Here is a 23,338-nt window from a genome sequence, read left to right on the forward strand (position 1 = left end):
GTGGTCCCTGGGACAAAACCAGTTGAAAACCTCTGAGTTATTGCATTGTCTGTTTTATTCTATTTTATGTGGGCAGCAAAGAAAGAATTTCATTGCACAGAGAGCTTTCCTGTTGTATGACAATTAAAATCTTGAATCTTGAATTTAACTCCTCACAGTAACTCAGTCATGAAATTTGCAGATGAGGCAATTCTGTTTAAACCCTTCTCAGGGAGAGATAAGTAATTCTGTGGGGGTGAGGTAATAAAAGAGACATGGTGGCATTCAACAAACAATTGCACAATAAATATCCCCAAAAAGAAGAAGAAAAAAGTCGCTACAGGCTCCCACTGAAGCCCTCCCACTATTCAGCAACTACAACTGTGTGAAAGGGGTTCATAATCATTCATTCCTAGGGGTCCACATCGCTGGCCTGAAAACCCCATGCTGCTATCGAAAAGTCCCAACAGTGTCTGAGAATGCTTGGGAAAAACAAAGGGACTGAAAAGCTGGTGCCCCCGACCCCACCACCACCGCAGAAAGCATCCTGGCATACAACAGAACAGTCAAGTATGCTGGCTGCTTACAGAGAGGCCATCCCGTCAGTGATGAGTGCAGCATAAAAAAAATATTGGTGGCTCCTCCTTAGGATAATATTAACACTTATCACCCACTGAAAACTGAAAAAATAGCAAGAGCCTGTTAACACCCAGAATCCAGCAGTAATGCAGCCCCAAACGGGATGAAACAAGTACAGAAACTGGAGAGATAAATGTCCACACCCTATATATCCTTCATCGGAACTGGTGTCCTCAGGAAGGGGCTACAGGAGATTCAAAGCACAAACCACCAGACTCATTCACAGTCTAATCAACTCAAACAGTGACTGTGTAATATTTTTCAAGTGCAATGTCATGCACGGGCTTTGACTTTCACACTCTAATAAAAATTATTAGTAGTAATAATTTATTAACTTTTTATCTGATCATCACAGGTTATTGAGTGACGTTCCGTGTTGTGTGGTGTTTCTTTTATTACGCTCCACTATCCAGAATTAGTGTTCTTAATTTTGTTTTATTGCAAACCTAAATACCCTTTATTCTATAAAAATAGTTGTTTATTTACAGCTGGACAGATATGTTTCTTTTGTTGAGGGAAAGTCCAAAGCCCCCTGCTGGTCACCAATGATATATCAGTGTCTGGAAGCTACACAGGGAGTTAACGCAGGAAGAAAAATACATTTTAAATTTAAAAAAAGGCATCAAACACCTAACTTTGAACATTGTGGTAAAGTTCATTTGTACATTTTGCATTGATCGGATAAAAATGAATCTGTACATCTCTGCTGATGAGAGAGTGTTTTATGAATGAGTGAGTTCATGAGTGAATATGGTTTTAAAAACCACTTTGTCAAAAAAGCACTTCATAAATACAGTCCATTTACCATTTATATTTTCTGTGCTGAATCTTTTTTTTTTCTTTCTAAGTGTAAGGTAAACATGAAATTTAAACACTGAAATGAAAATTCTAACTATGGAAATATGACGCTGTAAAGCTTTTATATATATATATATATATATATATATATATATATATATATATATATATATATATATATATATATATATATATATTTATTTTTGTGGCTAAAAGTCGCTACACTTAATTGCTGAGGCCTCTGTTATAAGTGATTCGTCAGAATATTCTACTTTAGCAGTCTCAAATGTTCGAACAAAGCGGACAACACTCAGCAGCAAATAAAATGTGCATGAAAACATCATTCAAATAGCTCAACTGATACTTGCAGCTATTTGATCTAATCTGATCTCTTTTGTCTTTAAATACACGCCTAATAAGTATTTTTCTTCAGATTTATGAGAGAATATCAGCAGGATAACAATCAGTTTTATTACATTCTTAAAGTACTGGTGTATAAAAGTGTAATTGCCCCTAATTTAAGTCATGACGACTCCCTTATCACCTCATCACATTCTGCACATGTCAAAGGGTCAAGAATCTTATCATTTACTTTTTTTTCTTTTTTTCTGTCTCTGTCACTGTCAGGAATGCTGGCCTGACAGTGTCATTGTGATGGATCAGAGGAGTGCCGGCTACACCCTCATGAAGCCTGCAGGTACAGGAACTACAGCCATATGCCATTTTTAATCCTAATCCCATTTCGTGTGGCCATAGCAGATTTTAGTATGAGGAAAATGCATTCTGGGTAACACATGCATATGCATTTTTGAGTATGTCATTATATATTTCACTAAGACTAAGCAACATTGCTTCAGTTTGTTGAGGATTTAGGGCTTTTACTTAATCTCGTTTGATGGGATGCCACTGTTCAGACTTCACAGATATATCATCAGAACCAGCTGTCTTTCCACTCTTTATCGTCTTTAATGCCTTCTCGATTTCAGCGTTACTAATCTTTGCTACCTCCTGGTCCACAGTGGTCATTTATCAAACCCTTCAAAGTACTTGTTCCATTTTCCCATCATCCTTCTGGCATCTGTCAATACATTTCCATCTCTGTCCTTGAACACCCCTAGCCTGCTGCATGTCTTTCCCATCTCTGTCTCTCTGCTTTGACTACCTGTATAAATCATTCTCTTCCTCCTTTCTGTCCAACCTAGCACACAAATCATAGCTCCTTCTACCTTCACCTCACGCTGCATCTCCCTGTACTCCTGTCTACTTTCATCAGTCCTCTGTGTCCCACTTCTTCCTAGCTACAATGCTCAATGCACTTCCTCATTCCACTGCCAAGTCTTCTTGTCCAATCAGCTGGAAGCACCACCTGACCTGATATTAGTTGGCAGAGGACGGGATGAAACTATTCACTTGAGCAATTTCCATTCTTTTTGAAAAGTCTACCACCATCTGTCCTTCTGTGTTTTGCTGTCCTGGATACCAAACCAGCCCCTCACTTCTTCATCGCCTCAGTTGCCTTATCCAACACATTCACCAATTACCATCACTTCATCTACCTCAGACCACAATTTCTCCTTCTCTTCTAACTCACATCTCACATGTGGAGTATAATCACTAACAACGATGACCATCAAAACTTCAGCTTCCACCTACAGACTCATCACTCTGTTGTACGATGGTTTTAGCTCTAGAACAGGGGTTTTCAATTCCAGTCCTCAGGCCCCCCTGCCTTGCTTGTTTTAGATGCTACCCTGCTTTCAGCACACCATGATACAAGGAGTGGCGTCAATTCAGTGGAAGCTAAGGTATGGCTAAGTTACGAGTCACAGAACTTAACTACAGTATCAATCAACACGTCCAGCAAATACTCATCACAGAAGTCTGCTATGTAGCTTATCTGTGTGGTTAAGAAAATTGGAACTTTTTCAAATGCAGTCTCGCTCACTGCAAAAACTCAAAATCTTACCAGGAACATTTGTCTTATTTCTAGTTAAAATGTCTAATTTTAAATCAAAAAATCTCATTACACTTAAAACAAGAGTCATCACCAGAAAAATAACTTGTTATTTGACCATTTTCACCTGTTTCAAGTAAATTTTCACTTGAAATAAGTAGAAAAATCTGCCATTGGGACAAGATTTATCTTCTCATTACAAGCAAAAAAATGTTGTTCCACTGGCAGATTTTTCCACTTATTTTAAGTGAAAATCTACTTGAAACAGGTGAAAATAGTTGTTTTTGAATCTTGTCTTAAATGTAATGAGATTTTTTTTGACTAAAAATTAGACATTTTAACTAGAAATAAGTAAATATTCTTGTTAAGATTTTCAGTTTTTGCAGTGTGTAATAACTAGTGAAATCGATCATGTTGTTCTGATTTGCATTTGTAGTTATTCTATATGTATTAAGTAATAGAATAATCAATACAAATAGACACAGAGTAATTCCATAAATGTATTTAAAAAACAAACATTTACATTTTCCCTACATTTTCCCTTGGCATACCCAATTGACGCCCCTGGATACAAGGAGCTGTGTCATCAACAGAGTTGTACAGACCTTGATGACAAACTAATGAGGACCATTCATTAGAATCAGGCGTGTTGATGCAAGGCAACATCTAAAACATGCAGGGCAGGGAGGCCCGAGGACCGGAATTGAAAACCCCTGCTCTAGAACATTCCTATAACAAGCTCCTCCTCGATCATAGTCCCACTATTCAAAGTCCCTTCTCTCTGTCCTATTTTCTTACTTGTCCTCTTTTCTATCTGCCTTCCAACACACATTACTCTTCTCCTTCTTCAACCAACAGTAGCCCATTTGCCACCGGCACCCTGTAGGTCAACAGCGACGATGGCGGTTATTGTTAATCGCTCATTGTTTTAATCTCTTACCGATCCGGTAAGGGGTTCATCAGAATCAGAATCAGAATCAGAATCAGAGAGAAGTTTAGTCCAAGTAGTTTTTTAACACACACAAGGAATCTGTTGTGGTGGTTTGGTGCAATACAAAATAACAAATAATATTAAAAGAAAAAATGTAGTCTGTGATTTCAGGGTTTCCGCGGGGTTTTAAAAAGTATTAAAAAGTGATAAATGAAAATTGCCAAATTTAAGGCCATTAAAAGTGTTAAATTCACTGTCAGAGGTATTTTTTTTTTTAAATTGGTATTATTTTTTACCTTTTACATTTTAAGCTGTCTATTTTATTGTCATTCACAAAGTGAAATAAATGTGAAACATCTGGTCAACATCAATGAGTCTATAAATCTGTTCTGTATAGTGTTCTATAGTTCAAAATCTGTATTAATGTTAAAAGGTCCGTGATTAACACTTAATGTTGTGACAGTTTTTTAAAAAAATCTGAAGGTAGTGAAAAAGGTATTAAATTGGTATTAAATTTAACATAGGGATTGCTGTACAAACCCTGGATTTGCATATCTAGCTTGTCATAGATTTTACACTGGATGCCCTTCCTGACGCCACCCTCTGTATTTATCCAGGCTTGGGATCACCTTAAAAAAACAGCCCCCAAAGCTGCATTCCTGGGAGCCCAACACTACAAAATGGAATTGTTCAAGCTGCGCCACACTGCCATCTAATGGTTACAAATGTGGTTTTCCTTGTTGGACAATGACATTTTTAAGTCATCTCAAGTGTGTGTTTATGTCTGTGCAAATACACATCAGTATAAGTGAACCAGTGTACTGGGATATTCTTGACTTCTAGCCACTTTCCATTCCATCTCTAAAAAATCTTTTCCACTATGGGATATTTTTAACATCTTAATTGGGCTGAATTTCTCAGGAAAAACACCTAACTCCTGAAAACAAAGCAGTCTTCTGATCTTCTTATATCTTCCACTTCTAGCAGTTCAAATTTAAAAAAAAAAATGCTTTCTCACCCAAAACTCAGACTTGATTAGATGGAGGTTTTCTAAATTATTTCATTTTAAAAGCCATTAAATATTCAATTCATGCCATTTTAAATGTTGAAATATTGATCATGAATCTGTCTGCATTTTTAAGTGTAGAAACTGATGATGATACAGGTTACGATGGCACGGTGCAGGCACATGGGGCTGCAAACATTCATCAGCTATCTCCTTCCTTCCCTCCCTGGCATCATGAAGTTGCCCGCTACTTCACCTCCTCTCTCCTGTCTCAGTCTGACCTTCATTAGTGCACACGTCTTCTTCTGTATGGCTCAGTGACTTGCCCTTAACTGTTCAGCTTCTGCACATGCAATCCTGCAGCAGCTCCTACAACTTTTCTGCTCCACTTTCATGTCTCTGTCAGTCAGTTGTGACCACAGGTTCATGTCATGTTTGGAAATAAAGAAGATGGGTGATGCATGCCTTATGCTCCGCCCCTGGCACCTTATGATTGGCCTCATGTTAACCAATGGGCTGCTGGTCCTGCATGACGGGCCCACTGTCATTGTATTTGCTTGTGAAATAAGTCTCTAAATAACCTGGCATCAGGGTGTGAGCAAACTCATAAAACAGCACTGAAATGCAAATATTAAACAATAGTGATTGTCTTTGTAGAGCTTTGTATTTTTCCATGCAGCTCCATCACTTATGTAAGCACAGTTACGTAATAGAGGCATGCACGTGCTGCTGGGTTCAAGGAGAAGTCACAGAAAAACTATAAACCTGCTTTAATAAGGTAAAGGTGGTAAAAAATAAAAAAATCCAGTTGGTCACATCCCTATTACATCAGCTGTGAAATATAAACCCAAAATTTAGGGAAAACATAATGAAGAGTTTTGTTGTAAATGATGACAAGCAGCTGAGGGCTGATGACCTACAAACATCATCACATAGCGTCACCTCCAGCCTGGTCTGGACTGCAGCTATATTTCCTCTCTACATTTTTGTTAGTTGTTTGTTTGAAGAAGAAGGAAAAAAAAGGATTCGTCCATTTTCTGCCATTTATAGGAGACCTGGTCCCAGCCACACCCAGCTCTGCCAGGGAGGTTTCTGTGGTGTTGCCACATTTGTCAAGAGATATAATCTCTCTAGCAGGTTTACTCCGGGAACTCTACTCTGCTCATTTTATGTGTGGACTTTCAAAAGAATGTTATGTTTTTGCGTCATTGAGAGTTTAACTGCATTAGTCTGCATTTTATTTTGGGCTTTATTTGGGCTTTATATGTATCTGTCCCACAATTATCAGGGGTTAATAATTAGTATTTCATCTTATATTTGCAGACAAATCTCAAAGTGCAACAACAAAATAATAATAGTTTTCTATGAAGGCCAGAGTTTGGTCTATGATTCATGTATTAATGTGTGTGATTGCTGTGATGCATGACCCTAAATGTTGATGTTACCAGAGTCATATTCACTTCAAGAAGTTCCAACAGCTCTTTGGTTACGAGGACTGGAATCCCACCAGGACATTACAATTTTTCTTTGGTGGCATCCACAACAAGGATATGAATGCTGTAGTGATGTGACAGCCAGCAAGTGGGTGTGAGCATTTGCTGCATGTATTAAAAGGTACTTTTCTTCTTTTTTTTATCACTGAAAGGCACCAGTGTTATGCTAACACATCCAATGCCTGAACAGGTTTTTCAATTGGAACCGGGATCTGTGATAGATAGCTCCTCTGTGCCATGAAAGAATAGGGCCCCTGCAATACTCCTCCAGCAGACTGGCTGTCCACAGCTGCTTTTATCTGGTTTGAGGAGATTGTTGACAAAAACAAAGCTGAAGGTTTTTCTTACTTGTTTCTTTCAACTATTCGGAATTGGTGTTTTGGTTTGTGGAACTCTGCAACAGACCAATGACCTCTCTAGAGTTTACTCTTTCCTATAAGAGGCTCCAGCAGATCCCTGTGACTTTTATTCTGCTCCTTACCGGTGGAACAAACTTCCTGTAGACCTGAGGTCTGCTCCAACTGTCAGCCCCTTCAAATCGGGCCTAAACACATTACTGATTACTGAAGCGTACTCTTAAATGAAATACTTACCTGCTGGACTTTACTGCCCTTATTTTTAACAGCTTGTGCTTTTTATTATTTTACTTCTTTTCTTATCATCTTATCAATCTTATTTGTTATTTACTGTCTAATTATGTCTTGCCGCTTTTAATGTCAATGTAAAGCACTTTGAATTACCTTGTGTTGAATTATGCTATATAAATAAACTTGCCTTGCCTTGCCTTGCCTTTTACTGGAATGATGGATGGATGGATGGATGGATGGATGGATGGATGGATGGATGGATGGATGGATGGATGGATGGATGGATGGATGGATGGATGGATGGATGGATGGATGGATGGATGGATGGATGGATGGCTTGAAGGGTTGAAGGGGTTTTTATTTTATTATATATACTCCACTTTACTTGTTTCATTATTTTCTTCTTTTGGATTCTGTTTAGCCAGTTTTTGTTAACTTTGAGACGATTATTCATTTATTTTATAAACATGTATCCTAGTTCCATGCATTGCAGAGATTCATTTATTCTAAAGAATTAATCACATCAATTCATCAATTTCTTTTTTATTTTGTGTACATTTCCACAGTGTCTTGCAAAAGATGAACTTGTGGTACCATGATGTTGTAGTAAGATCAGGTCTATCTGGATGGAAGACTAGTTTTGCTAGAGAATCCTCTAGAAGGGAGTCTTCCAGCGGGGATCTGTCCGGGCAGGCGGCCCTGCCATTGGCTGCTGCCCGCCCGTCGCCTCCATCCTCCGGTTACATAAGAGCGGCGAGCAGCGCGCTGATTGGTCCTCCGTGCTGCCGCTCAATCCGCTGAAGTGAGGAGACGCTTCTCATCCAGGTGTCCAACTACACTTATACTACTATACACAACGAAGACAGCCGCGACTGGACATTTCCTTTTGCTCAGCACTTAAAAGAGCATTTAGAATAACGAAAAGAAACCTGCTTTTAAAAGGCTAATAGTCCATTGAGAAGAGAACAGGTGAGGGGTTTCCGGGTGTCATTTCACGGCAGTAGTCATTCATTTGTCATCTTTTGTGTTTTAACATGATAAATGACCAAGAGTGATGTCTGTATTAGTAGCGAGTATTTTGACGGGCTTTTTGAGTTTGGAGGTGTAATCAAAGACTTTCTGTTTTTCAACTCTGTACTTTCCTGTATCTTCCCATGACGTGTTAAGGAAATGGCGCTTTACTATTAAAAAAAAAAAGTGTTTTAAGACCACTGCCAACTTTTATTGCACTATTACAAACTGTAATTAAGTATCGTTAAAAGAAAAAGGTGTATATGTTTGTTTTCAGACTCTGCAACCATGTCCCTGAACATCCATATCAACAGCCCTAATGTGAAGTACACGGATACGCACATCGTGGCTCAGTATTCCTACCAGACCACGTCGGTGCATCAGGAGGGGAATAAAGTCACGGTAAGTCGAGTATTATATCATTATTTTGGGCCACGATTGTATCTCCGAGTGCCATGTCCAGCTCATCAAGGCTTATTTATGGTTCCGCGTTACACCAACGCAGAGGCTACGCCGTAGGGTACGCGTACCCTCTACGTCGATTTAACGCAGAAGCATAAATCAGGCTTCGCACTGCTGTTTGGGCGCAGGTGACTCCCCGCAGCACGGAGATGACGGTCCGCACCGAGCGGCGCGTCCCGCGGCTGGGGGTGATGCTGGCGGGCTGGGGGGGCAACAACGGGACCACCGTCACCGCAGCCGTGCTGGCCAACAAGCTGGGGCTCACCTGGAGGACCAAGACCGGAGAAAAGGTGACCTGGTAGTTAATTAATATAATAATATAATAGGATGGAAGCGTCTAATCTCGCTGTGCAGGTAGAACAACATTCCAGTGACGTCTCCCAGATGCGTAATAATGGCCTGTTTAGACTTGAGGTTTGGTGATGAATAGTCATCCCAGAAAAATGGACAACAGTAACGGTAGAAATCACATTTATGATTTGAATGGATGAATGAATGAATGAATGAATGAATGAATGAATGAATGAATGAATGAATGAATGAATGAATGAATGAATGAATGAATGAATGAATGAATGAATGAATGAATGAATGAAGTTTATTCAATCATGACAACACAAAAACAACACAACACCAAAAAACATTGTGCACAGCATTGACATTTCACACAAAACCAATAATCATGTGTTGAACAATGACTGAAAAAGGCATAGGCAGAAGCAGACTGCTTATAAAAGCCTATCCTATATTATCAACTTTCTTTTTTTGGCTACCAACCTCCAGAAAACCAAAGAGACAATAGAAAAGCAAAGAAACAACAGAAAAGCAAAGAAACAACCAAAGGCAAAGAAACAACAGAAAAGCAAAGAAACATTAACAGATCGATCAATCGCACTTATACGGTTCAAAAATAGCTTTACAAACCATTTTCTTAAAAACCAAAAGAGAATGACATGTTTTTAAATGTATGTTGGCGTCATTCCAGAATTTAAATCCAATAATGGAGACACATCTCCTTTTCATACCTTTTTTAGCTTTTTGTACAGTAAAATTGCAGATACCTCTAAGATTATACGGAGTCTCCTGAATTGAAAAGAACCTCTGTATTGAGTCAGGGAGCATTTTTGATTTTGCTCTGAACATAATTTACATGATTTTATAATAAAACAAATCATAAAATGTAATAACATGAGAATTTAGAAAAAGTTTGTAATTACATCAATATTTTAGGGTCCTGTCAGGCTTATCTCTGCATTATAATGAAATGGATGCAAACTACAGGCTTTCTGAGAACTGGAAAATGATCAACAGACCTTTGATAATGAGGTTATAATAATAAAGTATATGAAGACCCTGGTACCAAGAGGATGCTTTTATTTTTAAACATCACTTACTGTGTGACCTCAGCTACAGTAAGAGCTCATTATGATGACATGTTCAGTGGGTTGTTAAGTGCTTAACTTTGTTCGGTCTTGGAAATTATTCCATAAATAGACATACAGGTTCCTCTGCCTTCAGTGTTTTTTTTCTGTTGTGTGTTTTCTTTGTTTCGTTGAGTGTAAATACTGATAATGAGCAGTAAACTGTGAATAAATAAACTAAGAATAATAACAGCCTCGTTCTCCTTTCTCATTCCTTAGAAAGCGAATTACTACGGCTCTCTCCTGCAGTCGTCCACTGTCTGTCTGGGATCGGGGCTGGAGGGCGAAGTGAACGTGCCGTTCCGTGACCTCTTGCCCATGGTGCACCCCAACGATATTGTCTTTGATGGTATGTAAGCCTCCAGGCATTCAGCTCAGAGTTTAACCTCAGGGATAGAAACCTTGTGTCTATTAGAGGTTTAGGAGAGCCAGCTCCAAAACCTGATCTTAGGACAGGTTTTGGGGCTTGATGTTTCTCACCAGGATAAAGAGAGTCCTTCATAGAAGTGTTGTCATGAGATTAACTGGAAATAATAGATAGACATGTGAGGATTGTGTGCAGAATAAAGTGGTTTTTTTTTGCTTTTGTGCTTCTAGGTTGGGATATCTCCTCTATGGATCTGGGCAGGGCAATGGAGCGAGCCCAAGTGCTTGACTGGTCTTTGCAGGAGCAGCTAAGGCCATACATGACCTGCCTGAAACCGAGACCATCCATCTATATCCCAGAATTTATTGCAGCTAACCAAGAGAGCCGGGCGGACCATGTGCTCACTGGAACCATGGCAGAGCAGGCAAGAAATAAAGATCTCTGCTTTCTTTGTGTTCAATCAACATTCCTTTGGCAAATTTGACTTAAAAAGTGAACGATCTTCCAGGTGGAGAAGATCAGAGCTGACATAAGGGACTTCCGTCAGTCCAGCGGCGTGGACAAAATCATCATTTTGTGGACAGCCAACACTGAGCGCTTCTGTGACGTCATACCAGGAGTCAATGACACGGCCAAGAACCTAATGGCTGCCATCAAGGTGAGAAAATACGTTTAATCCAGGAAGAAATTTCTGATGTTTTTAGTAGATATTTCAGAATAAGGAGAGGTACTTTTAGGTCCCTGGGAGGCACAATGAATCGCCCTTTAAGCTTTGATTTCTTAATGTGGAAGACCAAACGGTAATCCTCAATTAAATGTGGCTATTAATAAAGCTTAACAGATGAAAAAGACCCGCTCTTTAACATCACACTCTGGAGTTATAAATTAATCTCTTTAATAAGCCTGAAATAGTCTGCAAACCTTCTGACATCATATCAAAAGACAATTATCCCTCCCCCACCCCCCCTTGACTTGAACTGACTTGTAGACCTCAGCAATGATAATAGTCTGGACTTCAGATCTTCACCAGATAGTTCAGTCTGAGTCTACACTACAAAGCATTCTGTAAATAGTCTCATGGGACCTGGAGCCTGATTTGCCCCAGTGCATTCAGTTACAACTGTTTTTTTTTTTTCTATCTTAAAAGGCTGGAGCAGAGGTTTCTCCCTCCACTCTGTTTGCAGTGGCCAGTATCCTGGAGGGCTGCGCCTACATCAATGGCTCCCCGCAGAACACCTTTGTCCCGGGGGCTGTGGAGCTGGCTATGCAGAGAGGCGTGTTCATTGGTGGAGACGACTTTAAGTCTGGTCAGACGAAGATCAAGTCGGTCCTGGTGGACTTTTTGGTCAGCACAGGTATCAAGGTGAGAAAGCAGATGCATGAATATGATTGCTACATTTGTTTTCTCGAGGAAAATAAAACTTCACTTCATCATTTTACTTTCCAAATAAATCAAATGATCAAATTCCTTGCTGTGGGCAGCCAACCTCCATTGTCAGCTACAATCACCTCGGGAACAATGACGGGAAAAACCTGTCAGCCCCTCAGCAGTTCCGCTCCAAGGAGATCTCCAAGAGCAACGTGGTGGATGATATGGTCCAGTCCAACCCCATACTGTACCAGCCCGGGGAGAAACCTGACCACTGTGTGAGTGATAAACCCCGACACTTTAACACAGGGGTGTCAAATGTGCGGCCCGTGGGCCGCATGCGGCCCGAGAGAGATTTTCATGCGGCTCGCAAGTTTCCAACGCAAAAAAACAAAATGTTAATTTACTAAAAAGGAAGGCATAAATAATTGCTATGAATCGCAGCATATCCAATAATATATTTCTTCTACAAATCCATCGTTATTCCACAAAGAGCAGTTTTCGACATTTTTTTAGTTTTCTAGAATCCATTTGCCGATTTTATTTCTTTGTAGACGGTCGTTTATTTTTATTAACTGACTACTATTATATATTTTCACAGGAAAAATATCACTGCTAAAAAAGATGATAGAAGATATTTATTCTGAGAATTTCAGTTTTGAATACGAGGATAGTGACAAAGTAAAACAGTTAAAAGAGAAGTGCTGACTTTTTCGGCACACTGGCGTAAATATCCGCAAAGATTTTTAAAAATAAATACACTTAATTGTACTGGAAAAATCAATAAATCACAAAGAAACACTCTCTGATGTAATAAGAAAGATTTTGCTTTTAATTAAATTTTTTATAAAAAAGAGAAATATAAAAAAAAAACATACTTGTTTCTGTTTATCTTTGTAAAATTATATTAAAAGTATCTTACATAATTTGAAAAAAAAACGAGAAATTTCAAGAAAAGATCCTGAAGAAATATATTTTACATAATTAGAGTGTAAAAAAGTGCATATTTCCTTTAAAATTAACTAAACTGATATTGGATTAGATAACAATAGTTAAAAAAAAAAGAATTAGAAAAAAAAAATTTCGCACCGTTTTTGTCATTTTGAGCGTGCGGCCCGCGAGAAAAAAATTGGTCAAATCCGGCCCGCCAAGCAAAATGAGTTTGACACCCCTGCTTTAACACAATGAGCTTCATGTGGATGTTAACAGAAAATCAAATGCTCCCGCTTTTTTAACGGCTGTTGTTTCGTTTCAGGTTGTGATTAAATATGTCCCCTATGTGGGAGACAGCAAGCGGGCGATGGATGAGTACACTTCAGAAATAATGATGGGAGGGCTCAACACTATCGCCCTGCACAACACGTGTGAGGTCAGTATTTAGTCAATTTCACTACATAATCAGTTAAAAACACAACCACATGAGAACAGTGTCCATTGCAGGTAGTTGTAGAGGGAGACTTAGGAGATAACAGATCCTGCTAGTAATCCTCTTTAACAGGCCTTAGAGTTAATACTTAGACATTCAAGTCCCGTAAAGGCTGAATTATGCTTCTGCGTCAAAACGACGCCGTGTCTACGGCGTGTGGAGGACACGCCGTCACATGCGCCGTCAGTGACGTGCACCTCCCGAAAATTGTAACTACGCGTCGAGGAGACGCCGACCACACGCAGACCGAGAGGGCTGTGATTGGTTCGTTTGAAAGCGAAGCATTTCCGGTTTCCGGTTTGAATCAGTAGTGAACTTCCAGGGCTTTTTTCTTCGTTTATATGTGATTTTTTTTGTTTTTGTTTTTTGCACAATAGTTGTCCTTATTTCTTTGATTTACTGTGACCGGAAAAAGTCGGATAAACCATTCAGAAAAAGATCGCTAACTAGTGGCTGCGGGGGGTAGCCTACTGCACCGCGACCAAATGGAGAGACGGAGAACTCTGAACGATTCGTGACGGCGTCACGGGTGCGCCGTGTGCTCTGCGTGTGTGTGACGCAGAACCATACCCGCACCTTTAAAAGCCCTAGTATTCTGCCTGCTCTGTCACACCACCCCTGCCCAGAAAGGTAGCATGTAATCTGGTAATATTCACACTTTTAAATCAAGTGAATTTGGATTCATTTGTTAAACTGCAGTAACTTTTAAAGCATTGTTCTGTTGCTCTCAATGAAATTCAATAGCACTTGTGTTATTGGATAGTGTTTAGTAAGGCTTAATATACTTTGTCTGGAATTTGAAAACGTTTATCTTGAGCACCCCCTAGTGGTAGAAATAAATACTTTCATTACAATCAATTCTGTTGGACTATGTGTTTATGTATTGCTTTTGTTTGAGGATGAAAAAAAATGATATTGCTTTATTCTTAACAGGACTCACTATTGGCCAGTCCAATCATCCTCGACCTGGTGATTCTGACTGAGCTTTGTCAGCGTGTGACTGTCCAGCCAGAGGGGGAGGACGATTTCCAGGGTTTCCACAGTGTCCTGGCACTGCTGTCCTTCCTGTGCAAGGCCCCCCTGGTCCCGTCAGGGACCCCCATTGTCAATGCCTTCTTCCGTCAAAGAGCCTGTATCGAAAACATCATGAGGTGCGGATTCCTTTCATTTTAATTAGTGGATTTTCTTTTCAGTCAGTAGAAAAAACAATCAGAATTCATTGTATTAATGCAGATACAACAGGAGTCTAATTCCTTGTCTTTTTTCCTGTTTAGAGCTTGCCTCAGTCTTCCTCCTCAGAATCACATGCTGCTGGAGCACAAGCTGCAGAGGAACTTCCTGCCTCCACACACAACCTTTATGAACAACGATGTCGCTTCTTTGAAAAAAGTCGCTCGCACTAACGGGAATCACATGCCTGCCCCTCTAACCAATGGCATTTATGCACATGAGAATGAGACAGCATGTGCATTATGACTGCAATTAGAACATTAGAGCCCAAAACAGAACACAAGTTCAAAATAAAAGACTGCAACTAACAATTCTTTGTTTGATACAAAGGGTTTCAGTAATCACACTACTGTTATCAACATAGAAATGTGAAAAATCCACTTGAGCTTTAGACAAGACCTTTAACGGAGATCTATTTGAAGGTCAAATATCTAAGTCTCTATGTAGTATAATATTTTATATAACACATTTCACAGTTTTGTATGTTGAAATGGCGTTTACTGTATGTCTTAGTTCTCCTGCTGTTTTATCTCAAGTAGTTTTCAATGCTCAGTGCAATTTTATTGTACAGTATCTACCTGTGAAACAGGTCTATATGTTTTACAAACAAATGTGATAGACATAGCTGTGAACTGGATTTGATAGTTGTTTTTTGAATTTTACTTGAGATGTGTTTTTCCTTTTTATTTTTTTTTTAAGTCTTCCCAGAGTTTTGTGCGTGTGTGTAAATGGGCTATTTATATTCAATAAACCTTGAACTACTGATATTTGTAGTTGATTATGTGCCTTTCCTCAATGTGTCCTTTGTTCTAAATCTATTGGGTCAAATGCATTTTCATAAGTGAGTTTGTACTGTTGTTAGTCACTGCAAAAACAATCTCTCTAGAAATAAGCCTATACATCTAGTCTTTATGGCTTTATTTTAAGCAAGAATATCTTTTTGTCATTGTAAAAGAATAATTTCCTTGACTATAATTCTCAAAACCAGCAAAGTAGTCTAAAACGGTTCAAATTTTCTTGAAACAAGGCTTTTTTTGGTGTTTTTTTTAAATTTTCTTAGAAATGAGTTCTTGCAGTGGAAGCCACATCATGCAAACTTTCTGCTTCATGTTGTAGGTTCACCGTGAGCAGTTAAAACAGCTCTGAATCACTGGGGAATGTTATGGAATCTGGTACCTGCATGTTGGCAGAAGCTGCATCAGGACAAACAGTATAAATAAACAAAGGCCATACATATTTGGTTTTAATAGGTACACAGAGTGAGCTGGTATAATTCTACACATTTGTAAATGGACGTGACTTCATGTTTTTACCCAAAGTTGTGATGGTACTCTGAATTATACCCTTGGAATTTGTGAAGAACATTAGTTTGCTTTTCTCAGAATTAAAAACAATCTGAAGTATATCAATGGCACTGACTATTTACTACTGGCCATGTGGTGAATGTGAGGTACATGAATGGGTGGGATGGGAGGGAGTTTAATAAGGGAATAATAGGGTCTTGGGAGTAAGGGTTTGTTTTAAAAAAATAGAAAAGAAAATGGATACTGATTGCATTATTGTCACTGTACATTGTTGCCTGGATTCAATAAAATATATTAAAAAAAAACAAAAAACAATCTGAAGTTTGAACAGTTGCTTCTTTACCTTGTTGATAGCACATTGTTCATATTCAAAAAAGCTTTGTTAGAACAATAACTTACATTGTCATTTGCACGGAAATAGAAATATACATTTGGTATTCTGTCACCCAAATGATTTATATTAACATTAAATTAAAGAGAGCCAAAAACAGGATCAATGGGAAATCCCTTTGAAACTGTTGCAAATATAGTCCTTTAAAACCGGAGTAGCCTGAGTTTCATCAGTAAGATAATTCACGGAATTCAAGGAAGAAGCCATTGCTGTGTCAAAAGCTTTGGACAGATCAAGAAAGAGTCATAACCCTCAGCTGTTGACTGACCCTTAACAGTTAAGTCTCAGAAGATGTTTTCCTTTCTATCCTGAAGATTTTCTCAGTTGAACAGATGGTCATCTTCAGGATAAAAGGTGAAACGCATTCAAGAACATAAGAAAAAAGAAATCAAGTTGCATCATTTCAATATTTTGAGTTTCTATGACCAGGATTAGTTTTCACAACGTTTTTCATTGAAAAAGAAATCACAGCATTTCACTTTAATAGGCTATATATTTTCAGAGACAAATAACAAAATGCCCCACAATAAAAACAGGTAACCTGTGTATAAAGTAGTTTAAAGTACTTCTTATTGTCTTTAAATCTATGAGTGGCTTAGCTCCCTCCTACATGGTTGACATGCTCACTGAATACATGCCGGACAGATCCCTTAGATCAGTGTCTCCCAACCTGGGGTCCGGGCCCCCCCTGGGGGGGCGCCTGAGATCTCTGGAGTGGCGCGAAACTTTGTCTGCTTTGAGGATATGCAGTTGTAAAAATTATATTTGCGCATGTTAAATAAATAAAAAAAAAATAATAACACACCTAATGGAATACTGTAATCCAAGTCTGTATAAACCCACGTAGTATTTTAATATGACCAAAATATATTTCTTATATATATATATATATATTTATATATATAAAGTTATTTAGCAGGTTAAAAACTTTATTTATTTATTTATTTATTTTATTTTATTTATTTAAAGGACAATGTGCAGGTACATTAAAAAGATGGCTGCACCAGAGTTAGCCCCAAGCTAATTTCCATCTGTAGTCCTTGACAAACATAAATACTACACATTAGGGTTTACAATGACAGTATTCAAATGCAAATACAAGAAACAGGCTACTGTACAAATCATACTACTACTCCGACAGGTTGTTAAAGGAAAAATGTTAAAAATGTTTGCGCTCATATTAAAAGACACATTTTTCAGAAATTATTTTATGTCCTTGCAATTATTTTCTGTGCGTATTTTATACATTGGTGACACAAAATGAAGGTGAGAAAGACAAAGTCATATGTATACAGGGTAAACCAAAGAGAAATGTATCATAAAAACATAATTAATGTTCATTTTTTCAATTAAAGATTTATAATGAATCACTTTACTCTTTTGGTGCCAGTACGTACGGGTCGGGGGGCCAGCTGAGACACAAGTAGGGGGAGCTCCAAGGAAAAAAGGTTGGGAACCACTGCCTTAGATCATCAAATAAGAGTCTCCTCATCATACTTAGAATTCACCCTAGATCTGCTCATGGGGCTTTCAGTCACTACTACACTCTCTGGAATTCCTTGCCGCAGGAACTAAGGTCTGCTCCAACAGCCCTCTTTCAAAAGCAGACTAAAAACTTACCTTTTTGCACAGACGTTTGAGTAAACTCTACATTGACTGAGTGATCGCACTTTTGTTAAAATGGAATTATTGTTGTTTTTCTCTTGACATACTTTTTTCTGTTTCTGTTATTGTAAACCTGTAATTTTGTTTGTTTGTTTGTTTATGTATTTGAGCACATTGAGTCCATGCTCATCAGGTGAAATGTGTTTTATAAATAAATTTGCCTCAGCCAAAGAGACTATACAAACTATTTGTATAAGATAAGATAAGATAATCCTTTAATAGTCCCACAGAGGGGAAATTTGTAGTTTACAGCAGCAAAGGGGATAGTGCAAAAACAAGAGGCATCAATAGAAATAGTAACACAGTAATAATGACATACTATAAACAGTAAACTGGTATATACAATAATAATAATAATAAGAAGAAGAAAAATAAATAATAAGAAATACTGGTATATAAAAAAAATAACAGACGGATATTTACAGATGGATATTTACATAATTGCACGTTGCAGTGAATGATATTGCATATTATTTTCCAGTATGTACATTTATTGTCATGTTATACTATTTATTGTTTTTTTATGGATACCATTTATGTATTATAATTATTAGTAGCAGTAGTTTCAGTATTGTATTTATGGAATAATTTAAAATCTTAAAAATGTATTTTATGACGTGATCCCCGCTTGTTTCCCCGCCTCTTCCGCTGCGTCGCTGCGACTCGGTCGTCAACGGTAACAGCGATGGCTGACAAGGAGAAGCGCCGGTCCGGGATGCCCGCGGGCAAAACCACCAAATCGGACGGCGACAGGGAGTTTCTAACGCAGGCGGGCGTGGGAGAGCTGCTCCGCGGGGCCATCCTGAAGATGGTCGAGGCCAGGTCGGACGACCCCATCGGATTCCTGGCCGACCACTTCTGCAACCTCGCCTCGGCGTCGGACGGCGGCGCCGCTGGATGCGGAGACGAGGAGCCGCCGAGCGGCGCATGCGCGCAGGAGCAGCAGCACCTGAACCGGGCGCTGTGGCACCTGCGGCTGGCGCACCACTCCCAAAGGTCTGGTGACTTCTGATGATCTCTGAACACATATCCTGCAGGCAGTACTCGAGTTGTAAAAAAAATCAGGGGGGATGGTGGATTTTATCATATGAGGATAGATAATTTAAGATAAGATAAGATATCCTTTATTTTCTCCCTCAGTGGGGAAACTTATTTTGTTGTCATCAGTACACTTAGCACACACATGCAGGGGAGGGGTAAAAAGACTGAAAAGTCAGAAATAAAAAATATATAAAAAATACAAAAAGATACGTATAAAATATGTATAACCACAGAATATGAACAGTATATACAGTTAAGAAATAAGAGTTAAGATAATATAAGATGTGCAGATATTGCACATCTTATATTATTGCACATATTATATTATTTCACATCTTATTGTCCACTGGCTACTGAGAGCAGGCCTGGTTATACAGTCTGATGGCAGCGGGGAGGAAGGACCTGCGATGCCTCTCGGTGGTGCATCGTGGGTGACGAAGCCGGTCATTTGTGTTGATTACAAATAATATAATACTACAAATAATAGCACTGACCAAAACACCTGCAGAAATATTGCAGGAATGACACAGCAGCAGTTAAATGCAGCCTTCTGTAAGCTTTAAATACCCACTGGGCTTACATCAAATACATCAAAACACAAAAATAAAAAACAGTTTTCTGAACTTATCAATATGCCTCTGTCCTTCACAGGATAAGTAAAATAGATCACTGCAAAAACTCAAAATCTTAACAAGAATATTTGTCTTATTTCTAGTTAAAATGTCTCATTTTAGTAAAAAAAAAAATCTCATTACACTTAAAACAAGACTCGTCACTGGAAATAAACCACAATTTTCACCTGTTTCAAGTAGATTTTCACTTGAAATAAGTAGAAAAATCTGCCCGTGCAACAAGATTTTTTTGCTTGTAATAAGAAGATAAATCTTGTCCCACTGGCAGATTTTCCTACTTATTTCAAGTGAAAATTTACCTGAAACAGGTGAAAATTGTCACATTTTTCTGTTGTTATTTTTCTGGTGATGACTAAATGTTGAAATAGCAGTAAAACCACATTCATTGATGAAATGGCATAAGGGATGGAAAGGGAGGATGGCAGTTTTACAGGTGGGATGATTTTGACCGTTTTTATTTCAGGGGGGATGCCATCCCCCCTCATCCCCCCTCAACTAGAGTACTGCCTGCAGGGTACGGCTGGGATTTAGCGTGGATTAGGGGGCCCGTACGTTGGTCGAATTTCCAAATAAATAAGTCTGAAATAATAGGATAAACTATTAAAGTCATTTGGCAATAGTTTATTTAGACTGTGCTTTTATTGGCGTCTTGAGAACTAACTGCTTAACGTGTAAAGGTTTGGTAGGTTTACGTTGTTGTGTTTCTATGAAAAGTACAATGTGTCAGCTGTATAATGAGAAAGAAAATATTGGCATCACAGTACTGAGGGTTGTTCTGGCCAAAATCTTAATGGTATCACATAAGATTACTGGACTTCATATTGATTTCTTCAAGACAGATTGTCACAGCAAAGATGATTGAGAATTCCATTCAAAATGGAACCCCATTAACTGTGGAGTTCCACAAGGTAGCTGCCTAGGGCCTTTGTTATACTCTATTTTCACAAACGATTTACCATTGGGTATAAATAATGTTAATACAATTATGTATGCCGATGACACAACATTATATAGCGCGGACACATCTGAGCAAGCTGTAACTGACACCTTAAATATGGCTTTAGCAGACATTTACAAATGGATTGAGAGCAACAAGCTGGTGTTAAATATTTCTAAGACAAAGGCCATTGTGCTTGGATCTAGACACATGTTAGGTAAGAGTCCTCAGTTAAAACTGTCAATTGGCACCACACAAATAGAACAGGTGAACACTATAAAACTTCTGGGAGTAACTATAGATAGCTCTCTATCTTGGTCCAAACATATAAATAATATTGTCGTCAAAATGGGAAGAGGAATTGGTATGACTAGGAAGTGTTCTGCTTTCATCACTCCCTCGATAATGAAATCTGTTATTCATTGTTTGGTTTTGTCTCATTTAGAATACTGCCCTGTTATCTGGTCATCAGCTACAAAATCTGATTTGAAAAAGTTGCAGATTGCGCAGAATAAAGCGGCTCGTCTGGCATTAGGCTGTTCATACATGACAAGTATTAGTTATATGCATGAACATCTGGCATGGCTAATGGTTGAAAAGAAATTAGCAGTGAGTCTTATAATGCTACTGCGGAACATTATTTCCACTGGCAAGCCGTATAGCTTGGCTCACCAGTTAGAAATGACTTCTGAACATGGTTACAACACCAGGGGAGCAGCTTCTGGTAACATAAGAATACAAACAACACCTAAATCAAACTGTCTGAAACATACTGGTATATATAGGTCAATAACCCTCTGGAATGCACTGCCCAAAAATATATTTTCTACAATACATAGCAAAATTACTTTCAAAAAGAATATCAAGATATACCTAGCCAATTTGCCAAGTACATAACTGTGATTTGTAAATCTGTTCTTTTGATTTATAATGTGAATTTGTTCTTTGTATCTGTGTTCTTTGTATTTTATTTTATTTTTTATTTGTATTTTCTGTTTTTATTTTAAATTGTATTTTTAGCTGTACATTTGTATTGTATTTGTTTTATTCAGGACCCCAGGAAGACTAGAGGCTCAGTCATGTGTCTCTAATGGGGATCCTTCAATAAACATAAACATAAACATAGAATCAACATCTCATGCTGCAGTCACAGTACAGTCCCTCAGTTTATTTAAATAAAAGAAAGGGGGAAAAAAAAGATAATTACATTGACAAGAGTTACTTCTGTGTAAAACAAAAACCTTGGAATCCTCTCTCAACTAACCAGTTGTTATTTTTTTCTTTTAAATGTAATTTTTCACCCAGATCAGCATTCGGCAACAATGTTCTCGTAGCTTATGACCTCCTGAACCTCACTGGACATCAAGCAGATGAACCTCCAGAAGGGCCTGATGGCTTCTGCCCCGACGGCCCCCCTGGAGGAGGAGGAGTAAGAGGAGGCCTCTACACACAGACTCTGCAGTGCCTGTGCAGTGAGGGCGGGGTTCCCGCCTCCACCTCGGCCCCGCTCCTCCGCCGCCTCCATTGCCAGGATCACGAGGCCGTCCCTTACGATGTCTTCCGTCACGGTGTGCTCACGTGTGCCGTTTTCTCAGACTACATCCGGCAGGCTCAGAGGCTTTATGCTGAGGTGTGCTGCCCGGACGAGGGCCCCGCCTCGCGGGCTCTGTGCCTGGCTGTGCTGGGGACGTTAAAGGAAGCGCTGGAGACTTCCCAGGGCTGTGATTCAAACTGCTGTGTTAACGCTAACACTAAAGCAATTGCTTGTCTGGAGGGCAGTGTGAAGGCTATCCGCTACTTGCAGGCCAGTGCCAAGATCTCTCCCTACAACTTAGCTCAGGCCTTGGCAGGAGCACACACACGGGGGCCCGGCGGCAACATGGACGCAAAGGAGTTTGAGAATGCTGCTGCAGAGCTGTTCATCACTCGAGTGAAAGTCGTGTCATAACTTTTTTGTATCTGGGATGTTAGTATATCTTTTTAGCAATTAATTAATTTTTGTTACCTCTTACATATTGCTTGTTTGCACAAATGTGCACAAATGCATACATATAATAATAACACATTCAGACATCTTCTCCTCTGCCAACTAATATCAAACCCATTAAGCGCCTGGAAGGCATACATAATAATATGGCTCACACTTTTCCAATAATATTTAATTCATAAAAAACATTGATGGTTTTTACTGTCGTGCAGACCTCATCATGACATACTCAGATTAAAAAGTAACTGTCTTTTCTCTGCATCTGTTGAAATTGTGATTGCTGTAACAATTATTTCTATTTTAATGTCTCACTTTCATGTTTTTGAGTCGATTACATTCTGGAAAAAAAAAACATGCAGAGCCACACAGAAGAAAACATTCACTCTAATGTGAAACGTTTGATCTCAAGTAGCCTATACCATACACTGAAAAACTGGAGCAACAGTAGCTTGCAGAAAAGGATAAGAGCAATACAAAAGTTATGATGTATGAGACCAAAATACTTTATTGTGATCGATAAAAGAACTGCACAAAATAAAAACAACAGAGTAGAATCACTGTTTTGTATGTATTTTAATTAATTGCATTTGAAATACTGATAAAAGATGATCGAGCCTGTCTAATCAATATCTGAAACTTGGAAAAATGAGCCGTTTTGGTGTAAATGTTGAAGTTCCTCTTGCAGCCACTAGGGGGAAGCACCGTTCA

General features: G+C 38.8%; 2 protein-coding genes across 2 annotated transcripts; both read left to right on the forward strand.

Moving 5' to 3' along the window:
* Positions 1 to 8,178: 8,178 nt before the first annotated feature.
* On the forward strand, positions 8,179 to 15,438 carry LOC133462024 (inositol-3-phosphate synthase 1-A-like). Its single transcript, XM_061743102.1, has 11 exons — positions 8,179 to 8,356; positions 8,676 to 8,800; positions 8,989 to 9,150; positions 10,501 to 10,630; positions 10,879 to 11,072; positions 11,157 to 11,306; positions 11,796 to 12,011; positions 12,131 to 12,295; positions 13,273 to 13,386; positions 14,377 to 14,594; positions 14,718 to 15,438. The coding sequence occupies exons 2-11, from the start codon at positions 8,687 to 8,689 to the stop codon at positions 14,917 to 14,919; spliced, it is 1,665 nt and encodes a 554-aa protein (XP_061599086.1). The 5' UTR covers positions 8,179 to 8,356; positions 8,676 to 8,686; the 3' UTR covers positions 14,920 to 15,438.
* A 3,271-nt stretch (positions 15,439 to 18,709) lies between these two features.
* tpgs1 (tubulin polyglutamylase complex subunit 1) lies at positions 18,710 to 23,175 on the forward strand. The gene is made up of 2 exons (XM_061743552.1): positions 18,710 to 19,029; positions 21,949 to 23,175. The coding sequence occupies exons 1-2, from the start codon at positions 18,719 to 18,721 to the stop codon at positions 22,589 to 22,591; spliced, it is 954 nt and encodes a 317-aa protein (XP_061599536.1). The 5' UTR covers positions 18,710 to 18,718; the 3' UTR covers positions 22,592 to 23,175.
* The last annotated feature ends 163 nt before the right edge of the window (positions 23,176 to 23,338 follow it).

This window comes from Cololabis saira, chromosome 16 (assembly GCF_033807715.1).
Source record: "Cololabis saira isolate AMF1-May2022 chromosome 16, fColSai1.1, whole genome shotgun sequence".
NCBI classification, from domain to species: domain Eukaryota; kingdom Metazoa; phylum Chordata; class Actinopteri; order Beloniformes; family Belonidae; genus Cololabis; species Cololabis saira.

Bases quoted from the DNA above. Each gene is read 5' to 3' on its own strand.
- LOC133462024 (XM_061743102.1), top strand. From the start codon at position 8,687: ATGTCCCTGAACATCCATATCAACAGCCCTAATGTGAAGTACACGGAT. The intron at 11,073-11,156 runs GCAAGAAATAAA...ACGATCTTCCAG, and splicing joins CTGGAACCATGGCAGAGCAG to GTGGAGAAGATCAGAGCTGA. The intron at 12,012-12,130 runs GTGAGAAAGCAG...TGCTGTGGGCAG, and splicing joins TGGTCAGCACAGGTATCAAG to CCAACCTCCATTGTCAGCTA.
- tpgs1 (XM_061743552.1), top strand. From the start codon at position 18,719: ATGGCTGACAAGGAGAAGCGCCGGTCCGGGATGCCCGCGGGCAAAACC. The intron at 19,030-21,948 runs GTCTGGTGACTT...TTTTTCACCCAG, and splicing joins CTGGCGCACCACTCCCAAAG to ATCAGCATTCGGCAACAATG.